Here is a 15028-nt window from a genome sequence, read left to right as displayed (position 1 = left end):
CCACCATGCACGTAGGAACCAACGTGTACACCACATATATCATAACAACCCCTTAGCTACCACCTAGTAACACCTTAGCAACCTTGTTGTAACCACTCTAGCCACCATGTAGCAACCACCAAGGATACCATAGCAACACTTTAACATTTACCAAGGACACCATAGCAACAATACAGCAACCACCATGGACATCAAAGATATTATGACAACCCCTCAGCTACCACCTAGTAACACTTTAGCCACCACGTAGGAACCACCATGTACACCACAGGTATCATGACAACCCCTTAGCTACCACCTAGTAACACTCTAGCCACCATGTAGGAACCACCATGTACACCACAGACATCATAACAACCCCTTAGCTACCACCTAGTAACACCTTAGCAACCCCTTTCGAACCATTTAACAACACCAAAGCAACCACCACAGACACCATAGCAATGTCTTAGCAGCCACCTAGCAACACAAGAGCAATCACCATGGACATCATTGCAACACCGTAGCAGCTACCTTGCAACACCTGGGCAATCACCATGGACACTATTGCAACACCTTTACAGCCACCTAGCAACAACTTAGCAACATCACAGCAACCACCACAGACACCATAGCAACACATTTGCAGACACCTAGCAACACCATAGCAACCACCTAGCATCACTTTAGTTCCAATATAGCAACACTATAGTAGCCACCAGACACCATTGCAATGCCTTAGCAACCACCTAGCAACAACTTAGCAACATCACAGCAACCACCACAGATACCATGGCAACATCATAGCAATTACCACAGACACCATAGCAAAACCATAGCAATCACCTAGTAACACCTTAGCAGCCGCCCAGCAACACCATAACTACCGCCACAGACACCACAGCAACACCTTAGCAACCACCTAGCAACACCTTAGCATCACCTTAGTATCAATATAGCAACACTATAGCAACCAGTTTCTGCTGCAAACTAGTTGCAGACTGTAGCCATTTCACCCTGTTCTTTAATGATCAGGGCCCTTCAGGATCCACAGCACAGAGCGGGTGTTATTTGGGTGGTGGCTCGTTCTCAGCACTGCAGTGACACTGATTGGCCGAATGATGGTGGTGGTGTATTAGTAGAGTTTGTTGTGCTGGTTTGAGCGGATCAGACACAGCAGTGCTGCTGGAGGTTTTTAACACTTCAGTCACTATAAGTCTTGATTCACAAGTGTCAGTCCGGTTTTCTGGATTCTCACACAGTACACATTTTTTGCTCCATTCCTGTGTTTTGTGTTTGGGAGTGGAGTGAAAATGTGGACATCCTTAAAGACAATAAGATAATAAAAATAATATCATTTAAATAAAATAATTTAAAGCCTTGTGAAGATATCTGATGCATATTTTTTGGACCTCACATTCATATGAATCACTGTAAATCAAAACGTGATTGGGTGATTATTCTGTCACTTTATTTTCATGTTGATGGTTAATCTCTTTTGGTTATTTTGCCATGATGTTGTTATCTTTATCTGTATTTTTGCTATATCAAAAAAGTTTGTAAACACTTTACTTGGATGGTCCATTTTATGGCCTTGTTGATGCTCAACTGACATTCAATTAACAATGAATTGAATGTGCATTCAATTTAACTTAACCCTATGTTGAATGTAAATGATTCAAAATAGAACCTAACCGTATACCTATCCCTAACCTTTACCCTTAATCAACCCTAAAATCTAACCCTACACCTAACCCTTACCCTTACCTTAACCTAAGCTTAAAATCTAACCCTAAACCCAATCCTAAAATATTAAGATAAGCGTTTGGATTAGAGTTGAATGTAGGGTTATATTCAATAGAGAATCATTTACTTTCACCTTTTAGTTCATTTGCATGTAATAGACATGTAGTTGAATGTTAGTTGAATGTCAGTTGAGCATTAAAGAGGCCATCAAATGGACCATCCAAGTAAAGTGTTACAAAAAGGTTTACTGTCAATGAACCCATGTATCACATTGCATAATATTTCATGTGTTTTTATAGCTTATTGACTTCATAAAACAGTACTGTTGCCATCATAGAAGTAAAGACCCCTTTTTCACCCACAGGGTGCCAAGCTGCCCATGTCAATCATCATTGTCGGAGTGGGCCAGGCAGAGTTTGATGGTAAGATGGTAAAAATGCTATTGACTGAACACTATAGTACACAGCCAGCACAGAATCAACAGCTTAAAAAATTAGATATAGAATAGATTAATACTAAAATCATCCAAAATATGAAGAAAAACATACGCAATTAATTAGTAAACATGCTAAACAAACCAGAATATGTTTCATATTTTAGATTTTTCAAATTAGCACCTCTTTCTTAGATACAGATAGCTTTGCACATCTTGGCTGGATTTTCTCAGTCTGCTTTATGAGGTAGAGTCACCTGGAGTGTAAGCTTTCAGTTAACAGCTGTGCTGAACTTGAACTTCTTGCTCTCTTAATGTGTTTGAGAGCATCAGTTAAAGCAGCACTAGGTAGGATTTCCTTGATTTTTGATCTTTTTTAAAGAAGTAAAATTACAGCTTGAAACTCACTGCAGCGCTGCATTGAGGTGTAATAGGAGGAATAGCCGTCCTCTCGTGTCTGTGCCGGAGCTCCTCTGAGCTCAAACCAGACTCTGTATTTTTTCGAGGCGGCCGCGACCAACGCTCGCGAGAACTGCGACCTGCTTTCCGACCTTTAGTTCTAACAGTTCTACAAGGCCTACTGGTTCATTCTTTACAAACTAACACACAGACACTCTAGCAGAAGCTGGAAAGAGACCGAATATGTCTGTGAAAGCCAGAAAACGAGAAAGAGAAACTAATCCGCCTGAAACATTTATTACACTCTACAACTGTAGGAGGAGCCCGCGAGCACAAAATCCCAATCCTACCTAGTGGAGCTTTAAGAAGAGCAAGTTATGAAGAGGTAGAGTTACAGCTATACAGTGAATAGCCTTATTTGAGTAATGTTCTATAACTAAACTAATAATTTAACTAAGTAAATAAATAAAATTACTTTAAGAAATGAAGGTCAATCCAATCTACAAATGCTGCTTCACATTTTTTTGCGTATATTGGTTTGTTTAAACACTGCATGTTACGACATGGTTACTTATGTGTTCCTTCGTAGTCTGGATGTCTTCAGTATTAATTTACCTTCTGTTATGTTCCTGGGTCAGTTTGATTTTGATTTGTTTCAGTTTAATTATGCAATAAAAAAAAATCTTAACATGCAGTGTAAATATTTATTTACTTACTTCATTGCAAATTATTCTATCAATATTTATAATAGTGCAGTGGTGTTCCTTACCTCTTAAAGGTAATGGTTCACTACTTTTTTTTTTTCCCAACATAAGATCAACATATAAAACACAATAGATTTACAAAACGTTAAACATGACATTGCAATTTTGTTTGAGTTTTTGTTTTTGAAGGAGGTGATTGTTGCGAATATGCGAGACGAACCATTTTCATATTATATGTTGATTACGCTAATTAAGGCAAGCAGAATCAAAAGAGGTTAAATAAAAAATATACTTACTTTTTACTATTTTTCCTAGATGTTCAAACTTTAAAACAGGTCAATTTGACACAGAACATAACAGGAGGGTAAACAGAAATGTATAGCATAGCCAGGGCTCTCAAGTTTTGAAGTTTGGTGGGAGTGAGATTGGCTGTTGTACCAAGGTGGGGTGGGGGTGGGGGTTGGATGCGTGCAGTTCTTCTTCAGTTGTTCTTCGCGCCTGACACTCTGGCTGAAACTCCACCCTCTTTGACTAGGTCTGCCTAACAACAGAGCGATCTATATTCTGATTGGCTCAACGAGAGTACATTATAATATACAGCCGATGGATTGGCAAGCGTGAGATATACCATGTGTGGCATGTGAGCGTGTGAACTCGCTGAGGTGCGTGCGTCACACGCTCAAAGCGTGAGACTTGAGAACACTGGCATAGCTATAAAATTTCAACATTGTATTCTTTTATCCTTTTGTAAGGAAAGGTTTTGGCGGCTTAAAGCAGCAAAGAAACAACAAATACTATAATGTGTTTCTTTAACCCGGTCTTTTTAATAACAGCAACCCCCCTCCACCACCATATCCCACCCGCACTCCCACCCCCACCCCCGCTCACAGCACTCTCTCTCAGCGCACCATCCAAAAGCTCTGAATGGAAAAACAAATCAATAATTCAATGGCTGTGCTCTAAAACACAGGTAAGCTCTGCTATGCTCATTACTGGTAATTAGCCAGACGGGATGTTCCAGAAGCAATTACCAGCTCATTTGCTTGGGCAGAGCAAGTGCGGGCGAAGGCGGGTCACGGGGAGCGTCTTTTAGAAAGCCGCAGTCTAATCACGCGTCCTGCCGTAATTAGCACGTAGCATCCGGTTAATGGGCGCGAGCCGTCTCGTCGGGGCCGCATCGTGCCCGGTCCAGCCGAGAGCCGGACGCTGGAGTCGAGGAGTTGAAGGCTCTGGTCACTAATAAGACTAAACCACCCACTCTTATCTGCCCCACTGAGGGGCTATACAAAACCCAGGCCCAGAATAACCAACCCCATGTCCTCCTCACACCCAGGCCTTACCGGATATGATTGGCTGCGGATGACGGACGGGTCACGCAGCGGGGGGGGGGCTGCTGTTCTTAATCCAGTAATAAAATTCGGTCTGCTCCTTCATTCTGGGGGCCAATTACCTTCCATACAAGCACCAAAGCAATAAGCGGTGATTAAGGCAGTAATGGGCTTGGTGTCTCCTGTTACCTGTCATTTTATGCACAGCAGTTTAAATACACTTCACTCTATGGGCTATAGCCTTGATTTCCTGTGGGGGGGAGCAGCGGGTTAGGTGGTCGCAAACTCTCTGAATATAATTAACTCAGTCATATGAATCCCCAGTTGTGCAAAAGAAAAAAAAAAAAAACGAAATAGTATAAAAAGTAAGTGTATAGTAAGTGTGTAAAATCACGCTAAGATACATTTTTACAAGCCCATTTACAACCCTGTTGTTTTAGGGTCACTAAAAATGTAAAAAAAAAATCTTTGAATATAATCACATTTTAATCATAAATCCATGATCTTTGGTCATAATATTTTTAGAATATAGACTTTTCCTGGTAGCAATACCATCTTAATAGCCTTAAATCACACTTTATAACTTTATTCACAAAATATTTACTTCCAAATTCCTCTCAAAACAAATACTCCCAATATAGTAAGATGTTGTCCTCATTGTTGCACAACTTTAATTCTAAACAAAGTGCAGCTGGGTTAGATTTTAGCTTACACACAGCGAGCTAGACATAGCATTCAGCTAGCTTCATTAATTCCAACATCAAGTTAGCTTCATCAGCTTCCATAGTGGCTAGTCATACATAGCACATAACTAACTTAGTCTCACTGACTTTAACAGCGGCTATTTGTAGCACATGCACATAACTAGCTTTATCGACTTCCACAGCAGCTAGTCAAAACACGCAACTTCTGAAAAGGAACCCCCGCAACATAATCCACCCTCCACCAAACTTTACACTTGACATAATTTAGTCACGTCAGTCCACCGGATTACCAGACAGGGAAGAGAATACAGTACATACAGTATTTCACTAATGTTTGTAGAAGTAATCTGCATGCATAGGTGCTTGATTTTTATACCTGTGGCCATGAAGGTGATTGGAACAATACAATGTTTTAAATGGGTGATCAAATACTTTTGGTAGTAATTATATAATGAATGAAGTTTGTTACATCACAGTTTTGGGTGTTTTGGAATTGATTTACAGCTTAGTTTTTTTGGTTACAGAGGACACAACAGTTTTTTTTAAAGGTTTATGGTTTTTTGGACACTTAAGCAATGTAACACGAGAGGGAGTGCTATAACTTGCAATATTGGCAGTGCCATGTTATAGCACGAACCTCGAGATTATTTTTGCGATTATACCACAATTCTATTATCGCTGTTTATTGAAAGATTTGAGATTAAAAGAAAGATTGAGTTAAAGAGGACAAGAAAATATGATCTGTTTGGTTATAAACACTCCGCAACATAAAATATTTCCATTGCTGCTTTGTTTGTTGCTGCGCTGTTTGGTTTGTAAGCGCTGCAACGTTGCTAGGTTACCTGTGTGTGGCGTAATACAGAGTAATACATGGAGAGCCTCGGTTATGGTGCGTTACCGGCTGATAATGCCACTCAGAGAACACCTCTCAGCCAATCACATTGCAAGGTCAGAACTAACTGTGGTATACTTACTGTTATAATCAGTTAGTAATTCCGACTGATATTCCTTATTAAGATTTTTTATAAGTAAGCTAAAGAGTTGCTTCAAGTTATTGTCTGCCTTTTGATGTTTAATAGTTAAAAAAGACATTTAATCCAAAATGTTTGAAATGTGTGAATATATAATAACAATTATATTATTATAGGCAGTGATTATAAGGCTATAAGTAGGACAGTGATGTTTAAAAAAACGTTCTGAATATGGAATATTAACTAAATGTTACCTGTCTTTTCTCTCAGCCATGGTGGAGCTGGATGGTGACGACATAAGAATCTCCTCACGAGGGAAACTAGCAGAACGGGATATTGTCCAGGTGACAAGCTTTAACACACAGTCCATATTACACTAATTAAAGCCTTCTGCGTGGAATGGGCTAATTGGCCAATAGCTGTTTGTGCTACTATCAAACTCAGGTTACATTAACCTTTCAGTGAGTGGAATTACTGTTATTCTCCCTCTATTTCTCTCTCTCAGTTTCTCTCTGTCTCTCTCTTTTTCTATGTCTCCTTTTCTCTTTTTCTCTATTTTCATATCATTTATATTTTATTATTTTTGTCCTGTGCTTTAGGCACTTGGTCTGCAGTCGTTTTACAATTATTAAAAGCAATTATTAAAAGGGCTTGTCACTGAATTTCTGAAATGCCTCAAGGCGTTTGTTGTGTTATTAATAATGAATTGTAAATTGTGCCATTAACAATGACAAGGATAAGCATGGAGGAATTTATTATTCATTAGCATCATAAATATTCACCTTTTTATTCATATTCACATTTAAAGGAATAATCTAGCAGCTTTCAGCCTAATCTCTACGGGACGTGTGTCCCTGTACGTGGACGCTCAGTAAATCACTAATTTTCACTGATTTATTCTGCGTTCTGGTACAACTCAGATATTGGAAATAAGTAGCAAATTTCACCTGGAATGTCGCCAAAAATTGGATTTCCTTCTTAAAGGATCTCGAAAACCTCACCAACTCCAAGTTCAGAATCCAAGATGGCTGCCTCGCACATCACCATTAGCAGTTGTAGTAGTAGGTATACAGCTTATTAGCACTGCAAATATATTAGGATAAGACATATAGTTTGGGTAAATTTAAAAATAAAAAACACTAGTATGCATAATTGTCAATCTAGTGGTGGTAAACTCTAAACTCTAACTTAAGCTAAGTGGAAATTTGTTAAATTATTAAAATATTTGACCGGACTGCACATTTCCAGCTCTGATATTTGACTTTAGGATAAATGAAAAGCAACATTACTTAATTGTCTTAATTGTTGGATGACAAAATCTGCTTCTATAGCAAATAAGCCCAAAAACCAGGCGCTAAGGCGCAATAGAAATCTCAAATTTGCATTTATTGTTGATTGGACCAATAGAAATTCTCCAAAATATTTTTTTTACATTTACTTCCATTTAAAGTTATGAAGGTTCTGATCTGTCGCGTGTAAAGTTGCTGTTTTGGAGATATGATCTTGATTAATTACTGTTATTTGATGAACCCTCTGGTGATCATAGCAAGGTACTTAGCAGAAAAGCCTCTGATTTGCTCCCTACTAATCTGCAACTGAATGTTCTATATATAGATCAGTTACAGTTTCTAACAAAAGTGAGTACATCCCTCAAATTTAGTCAAATATTTTATTTCTCATCATGGGACAACAATATAGAAATAAAACTTTTATATTACCTAGATCAGCCAGGGTACAGCTTCTGTATAGTTTCTGTATAGATTTGCTATCTTCTTAAAATAACTCAACACACAGACATTAATATTTGAATAGCTGGCAACACAAGTGAGTACAGTATCCCTCACGGTGAACATCTTCCAATTGTGAACTCTCTGAGGATCTGAGAAATAGAATTGTTGCTCTCCACAAAGATGGCAACAAAAAGATATAAGAAGATTGCTAACACCCTGGTCATACAGCAGTTATTGGTGTATTTTGAGTTATTTTCAGATGTCAGTAAATCTATACTGCTATACAAGCTGTAAACTACTCTACTCTACTCTACTCTGTAGACTACTCTAATACAATATTTGCAGAAAGTTGAGGAGTGTATTCGCTTTTGTTGAAGGCTGCAGATATTAGGCTGAAAATGTTTTGTAAATTTTCTGAAAACCGGAAATGGATTTTCCGAAATAAGCTTCCAAATGAACGATCCTACAAATTAATGTTATCTTTTTGGTGTTTGCAGTTCGTGCCATTCCGGGACTACATGGACCGCACAGGAAACCACGTCTTAAGCATGGCCCGACTGGCCAAAGACGTCCTTGCCGAGATCCCTGACCAGTTCATCTCCTATATGAAGAGTCGGGGCATCAAGCCCAACCCGGCACCCCCTCCATACACGCCCCCGGGACATACACACCACACCCAGATCTGAGGCTCCTGGCCAATCGGTGGCCAGCTGGAGATGACATCAGCCTCCCTTAGGATATCAGATGGGACAGGTCTGATGAAGCAGGGGACAGTTTAGGCTCCCTGGTTGCGTTGATGTGTGTACGGACTCGCCGGGACACTTCCGAAGTGCAGAGACATTTTTGTTCGTGCGTCTTTTTCGTACGTCGTTCGTACATTTCCTGCCTGTTTTTCATGCCGGGGAGACGGCACAATCCGAGAAATGGACTCCAGTCGAGTTTTGTCTGTTTTTTGTCAAAAAATGAAAAGCTAACAAAAACAACAACAACAACAACAACAAAATATCTTGGCCTGTGACTGTTCTCAGTTCTTTATTTGGGGAGGACGTGGTAAAGGACAAGGAGGAGGATGATGTTTGTGGTTTCAGCTCGTGCCTGTCTGTGGTCATCTCAGTGTACCAGGACAAGGGTGCCGTGCTCCGACCTTTTGACCTTGCTCTGCATCGATGTATTAGCGTATGTACATTATTCAGGTGATGTTTTTAGATTCCTATCTCAGTGGCGTTCAGTTTGGATTGAGACTTTTGTGTGCATTCGGTTTCTCACTTTTGCACACCACTTGCATTACCTTTGTAAATCTTGATTCTGTCGAAAGCCATTTATGTTCCTGAAAGCATGCTGGAAGGAGCCAAGACCCCATAGCCAAGACCCTAGAATCAAGACCTCAGAATCAATACCCCATAGCCAATACCCTAGAGCCAAGACCGCAGAACCAAGGCCCTATAGCCAAGACCTCAGAACCAAGACCCCATATCCAAGACCCAAAATCAAGACCCCAAGACCAAGACCTCAAAACCAAAACTCTCATAGCCAAGACGCCAGAACCAAGACCCCATAGCCAAGACCCTAGAATCAAGACCTCAGAATCAATACCCCATAGCCAATACCCTAGAGCCAAGACCGCAGAACCAAGGCCCTATAGCCAAGACCTCAGAACCAAGACCCCATAGCCAAGACCCAAAATCAAGACCCCAAGACCAAGACCTCAAAACCAAAACTCTCATAGCCAAGACGCCAGAACCAAGACCCTATAGCCAAGACCCTAAAGTCAAGACCTCAGAACCAAGACCCAATATCCAATAACCTAGAGCCAAGATCTCAGTACCAATACCCTATATCCAAGACTCCAGAGCCATGACCTCAGAACAAAGATACCATATCCAAGACCCAAAGCCAAGACCTCACAATCAATAACCCATAGCCAAGATCCTAGAGCCAAGACCTCATGACCAAGACTCTAGAGCCAATAACTGAGAACCAAGATCCCATATCCAAGACCCAAAGCCTAGACCCCTGAGCCAGGACCTCAGAACCAAGACCCCTGACCCAAGACCCTAGAGCCAAGATCTCAGTACCAATACCCTATATCCAAGACTCCAGAGCCATGACCTCAGAACAAAGACCCCATATCCAAGACCCAAAGCCAAGACCTCAGAACCAAGACCCAAAGCCAAGACCTCAGAACCAAGACCCCATAGCCAAGATACTACAGCCAATACCCCAGAGCCAAGGCCCCCAAGACCCCAGAGCTAAGCAGCAAAGACAATACCTCAGAACCAAGACCCCCATAGCCAAGCCCCCAGAGCCAAGCGATCTAGGTTTCTTTATATATACAAATCTGCGCCCAAATATTTATCCAGTTTTTCCTTTTCTCTAGTAATGCATATTTGTCACAATGAATCATTTTAGATCTTTAACCTTTAAACATTAGGTTCACAGATGTGATATTAAGCATAATGAAGAAACTACAACAAACTGAATCGTTTTGCATATCTTGTGGAGTCCCAGAGGGTTCTGTGTTAGGGTCTATGGAATCGTTTAACATTTAACACCTTGCCAGAGTTCCTGTTTAACAGCCTAAATTGTTAAACTAACACTAAAAAGAGGTAAAAAATTTATTTGAACATTATTTAATAAATGTAACCAACATTTGTCCTTTCTTAATACTGGAGAAAACATCCCTCTTCATCATCCAGTCTTTTTTTCTACTGTTTAAGCTAAAATTTCAACTCTTCAGTTTTTGCTGTGTGGGGTAATGCACAGGGTTTGGGAACATAAACCCATATTGAAGGTCATATTAGATAGATGACAGATAGATACTTTATTGATCCCCGAGGGGAAATACACATTAACAAAAGCAAACTAAACCATTAATTATGTAATTTAAGATTTTATTTAATTGATTTAATTTAACATACTGAGAACGTAGAACTCTCTCTTGCTTTTGAATGAAATTAAAAGGTAAACCTGCCTTTATTGTTAGACCACCATACCAGCTTACAACATTCAAACATGGTGGTGGTTGTATCAGAGAATGTGATGAATGTAATGGTTTGTTATCAGATACCTCTTTTTTCATTTGTCCATCTGTCCAACAGCTAAAGCTGATAAACAGGTATTCAAAATGCAAACATGCAAAAAGTTAAAATCTTTTTTTCAGAATGGCTGCAAGGAAACAAAATGAATGAAGCCAAGCTGGATTTTAGTCTGAAAGTAATAAATTAAATCAGTGCTGTGATATAAATGGGATTAAATTTCTCCACAAAATGTAAGAGCCAGTTCTTGTATTCTACATGCTTGATTTACATTTTAGATAACTTTGCTCCATAAATAAATGGAATAATGATAATATTTCACTGTGACAAATAGGCACTAATAGAAAAAATCTGAAAGGGTGCAAATGTGTTTTCATGGCCCTAAACAGTGGCCATCAGGAGAAAAAGCATATAATGTGAAAAGTGGAGGGAATTATTTGCTGGATCATCATAAATACTGATATAGGTAAAAAAAAAACAACAAGAATGATAGATTTAGATCATATATTTTCATATACCCCCAACCATCAACATGCCACCTGGACCAAGATAAGTAGTAACTAGTCTTATTTACTCCTGAATAAGACTTAATTGTCACTGCCAGTATCAGTATTTCTCACTCACTCTCTTGTTCTTTCTCTTTCTTTCTCTTTTGCCTCTATTCTTCTCTTTCAAACAAATGAACACAATGACCTACAGGTTCCAGTTAAGTTAAGTACATTATGGCTTTGAGTCACACTAGAGCTGTTAGGCTATATGAAATCCTTGGTTATTTTTATTATTATTATTATTATTATTATTTAACCTTATTTTTGGAAGTATTTGTGGACACCTCTTCTCATTTAAGTTGCACCTTTGTATGTTACATTAGTTAATAGAATAGGACTCTCTGGAGCAGATGAACTTAAACGTAAAACAACCACACCAAGACCAAGAAGAAGAGGTGGTCCCGGTTCCGTTCCAACAAACTCTGGAACGATTCGTTTTTTGTGAGATCAAAACTGCTGTTCAGGTGCAGTGTAACCTGATATATTAGCCAGATAATTACTATAGCTATGAACAAACACTGCCTCTGCTGCTGCTCCATGCTTAGCTGTTTACACACCAAATGCTGTATGTGCAGCACTCACTCACTCGGTAACGTCCAAGAAACTTCGCAACTTCACTTACTGTATAAGGCGGACATCCCATTGAAAACACTGCTTGTAAGTGCAGCAGCTTGTAAGTTTCAACATAAAGTATTTAATAGGGGTGTCACGATTCTCTAAATCCTCGATTCGATTTTATTTTAGGGTCACGATTCGATTTGATTCTCAAATTTTCTTTTTTTTTTTTACAGCAGAGAGGCTTATGCCAGTTTTAGATTAGTCTATGGTCAGTCATTGGTTTGATTCATCCATTTACAATATCTTATTTCAAATGGTGGGCTTGATATAAGGGATGCAAAGTGATACAAGTGATCTGTAATACACCACATTAGGCACTAATTGTCAAATTTCAATAATTTAATTAAGATATATATGTAATGCCATCTAGTAGCTTTTTTTGGTTGAAGCAGTGTGCACTATTAAAACAGCAATGTGCCACATATTAAAATAAATAATAAAAAAATACAAGAACAGTCATGTACAAAATAATAGAACAATTAGAGCCTTAACAAATTGAACTCTATCCTACTATAACAGTTAAACATGAAAAATAAGACTTTAATTTCGATCAATTTCAATTTATTATCGAAATTGTGACACCCCTAGTATTTAAGCAGCTTTACACTGCACAGATATTATATACGCCCTGGTCTGGAACACAGAACCTTCTTCCTGTATTTACCTTCTTGCTCACATGCCAGACAGCTCTGACCAATCAGAGGAGACAACATTCTTGTAGGGTATGTTGGGGCACATTTTGTTGTGTTAAGTTTTGTGCCTGTGTGAAAACAAACCAAAACAAGGAAGAAAACCCTCTAAATAAACAACAAATTCATAAAAATTCATTGATTTGGACCAGAGAAACCAACTACAGGTGTGAAAACATGCTTAGAATTTTATTCCACCTTTTATATCCAAATCAGGCAGCCCAAATGTAGCCAGACAAGCCCAGGTGTTGTTAGTTTTCACAATACTGAGGTTTATTCCAGCTCCAGAAATGTTTAACGGGTGGTTTTCCATTCGCTACAGGTCCACTGATTCATGGCCTACTACACCCATACGGCTGAGCTCACGGTAACAATACAGCGATGAGTCGCCGTAACAATGAAACAGATGGTTAATTGTGGTTAATTAAAATGCACCCACGATTTTAAGCTGTGTAATTGTGTTAGCGCTTTTGTTTGACCGTCTAATGCAGTCCTTTCAAACCAACAATGCAAACAAGCTTTCCTAGATTTAGATTTCGAACATCTGACTCTGTTTGGCTTTCAATGCAATTTTGGTGCTTTTATGGAGTAATTTTTACTTAGCAGATGTGTATTGTTTTCCCCTAATTTGAGGCGATTTCTGTAGGTAGTTTCGTTCTTTTGTTACAATCTCAGATCAGATTACACATCACAAAAATACACAGTGTTTCTAACATTTATTACATGATTGCAGACCGCACTCCAGCGCAGATCGGCATGTGTGAAGACTGCTTTTACAAACATTAGTGAAAGAATGGGTCACTCTCAGGAGCTTGGTACCGTGATAGGATGCAGCACCTGTGCAACAAGTACAGTCGTGAAATTTCCTCACTACTAAATATTTCCCAGCCAACTGTCAGTGCTATTATAGTAAAGTGGAAGCGACTAGGAACGAAAGCAACTCTCTTGACGTTAAATCAGCGTTTCCCATTTATCAATTTTCTTTTAAAATTTTGTTCCATTGTGATGCTGAACCAATGTTAGCTAGCTCTCCGCTAACCCTAGTTTTCTCCCCAGTAATGTAGATAACTCTTCGAAAACATTAGTATGTTAGCTAGCTTGTCGCTAATATAAGCTAGGTCTCCGCTAACCTTAGGTCCCTCTTCAGTAATGTAAGCTAGCTCGCAGCTAATGTTAGCCAGCCCTCCGCTAACCTTAGTTCTCTCCCCAGTAACATTAGCTAATGTTAGCTAGCCCTCCGCTAACCTTAGTTCTCTCCCCAGTAACATTAGCTAATGTTAGCTAGCCCTCCGCTAACCTTAGTTCTCTCCTCAGTAATGTTAGCTAGCTCGCCGCTAATGTTAACTCCACTAACCTTAGTTTTCTCCCCAGTAACATTAGCTAATGTTAGCTAGCCCTCCACTAACCTTAATTCTCTCCACAGTAATGTTAGCTAGCTCACCGCTAATGTTAACGCCACTAACCTTAGTTCTCTCCCCAGTAAGATTAGCTAATGTTAACCAGCCCTCCGCAAACCTTAGTTCTCTCCTCAGTAATGTTAGCTAGCTCGCCGCTAATGTTAACTCCACTAACCTTAGTCCTCTCCTCAGTAATGTTAGCTAGCTCAGCGCTAATGTTAACTCCACTAACCTTAGTTCTCTCCCCAGTAACATTAGCTAATGTTAGCTAGCTCTCCTTAGTTTTCCTTAGTTCTCTCCTCAGCAACGTTAGCTAGCTCGCATCTAATTTAAGCTAGTTCTCCGCTAACCTTAGTTCTCTCCCCAGTAACATTAGCTAATGTTAGCTAGCTCTCCTTAGTTTTCCTTAGTTCTCTCCTCAGCAACGTTAGCTAGCTCGCAGCTAATGTTAGCCAGCCCTCTGCTAACCTTAGTTCTCTCCCAGGTAACATTAGCTAATGTTAGCTAGCCCTCCACTAACCTTAATTCTCTCCTCAGTAGTGTTAGCTAGCTCGCCGCTAATGTTAACTCCATTAACCTTAGTTCTCTCCCCAGTAACATTAGCTAATTTTAGCTAGCCCTCCACTAACCTTAGTCCTCTCCTCAGTAATGTTAGCTAGCTCGCAGCTAATTTAAGCTAGGTCTCCGCTAACCTTAGTTCTTTCCTCAGTAATGTTAGCTAGCTCGCAGCTAATGTTAGCCAGCCCT

The 15028-nt window shown here is 39.5% G+C and overlaps 1 protein-coding gene across 2 annotated transcripts in view; it reads left to right on the top strand.

Moving 5' to 3' along the window:
- The window catches only part of cpne5b (copine Vb), a 212422-nt gene extending 202590 nt beyond the window's left edge, over positions 1-9832 (top strand). For both annotated transcript variants that reach the window (XM_022682732.2, XM_022682731.2), the window contains 3 exons: positions 2090-2147; positions 6535-6608; positions 8492-9832. In XM_022682732.2, the coding sequence (XP_022538453.1) occupies positions 2090-2147; positions 6535-6608; positions 8492-8680 (321 nt within the window). In that variant the 3' untranslated portion in view covers positions 8681-9832. The remainder of the gene's footprint in view (positions 1-2089; positions 2148-6534; positions 6609-8491) is intronic.
- Positions 9833-15028: the final 5196 nt, after the last annotated feature.

The sequence above is a fragment of the Astyanax mexicanus genome, chromosome 24 (genome assembly GCF_023375975.1).
Source record: "Astyanax mexicanus isolate ESR-SI-001 chromosome 24, AstMex3_surface, whole genome shotgun sequence".
Classification (NCBI taxonomy): Eukaryota; Metazoa; Chordata; class Actinopteri; order Characiformes; family Acestrorhamphidae; genus Astyanax; species Astyanax mexicanus.
Note: the sequence above shows the minus strand (reverse complement) of the source record. Positions and strands in the feature narration are given on the sequence as shown.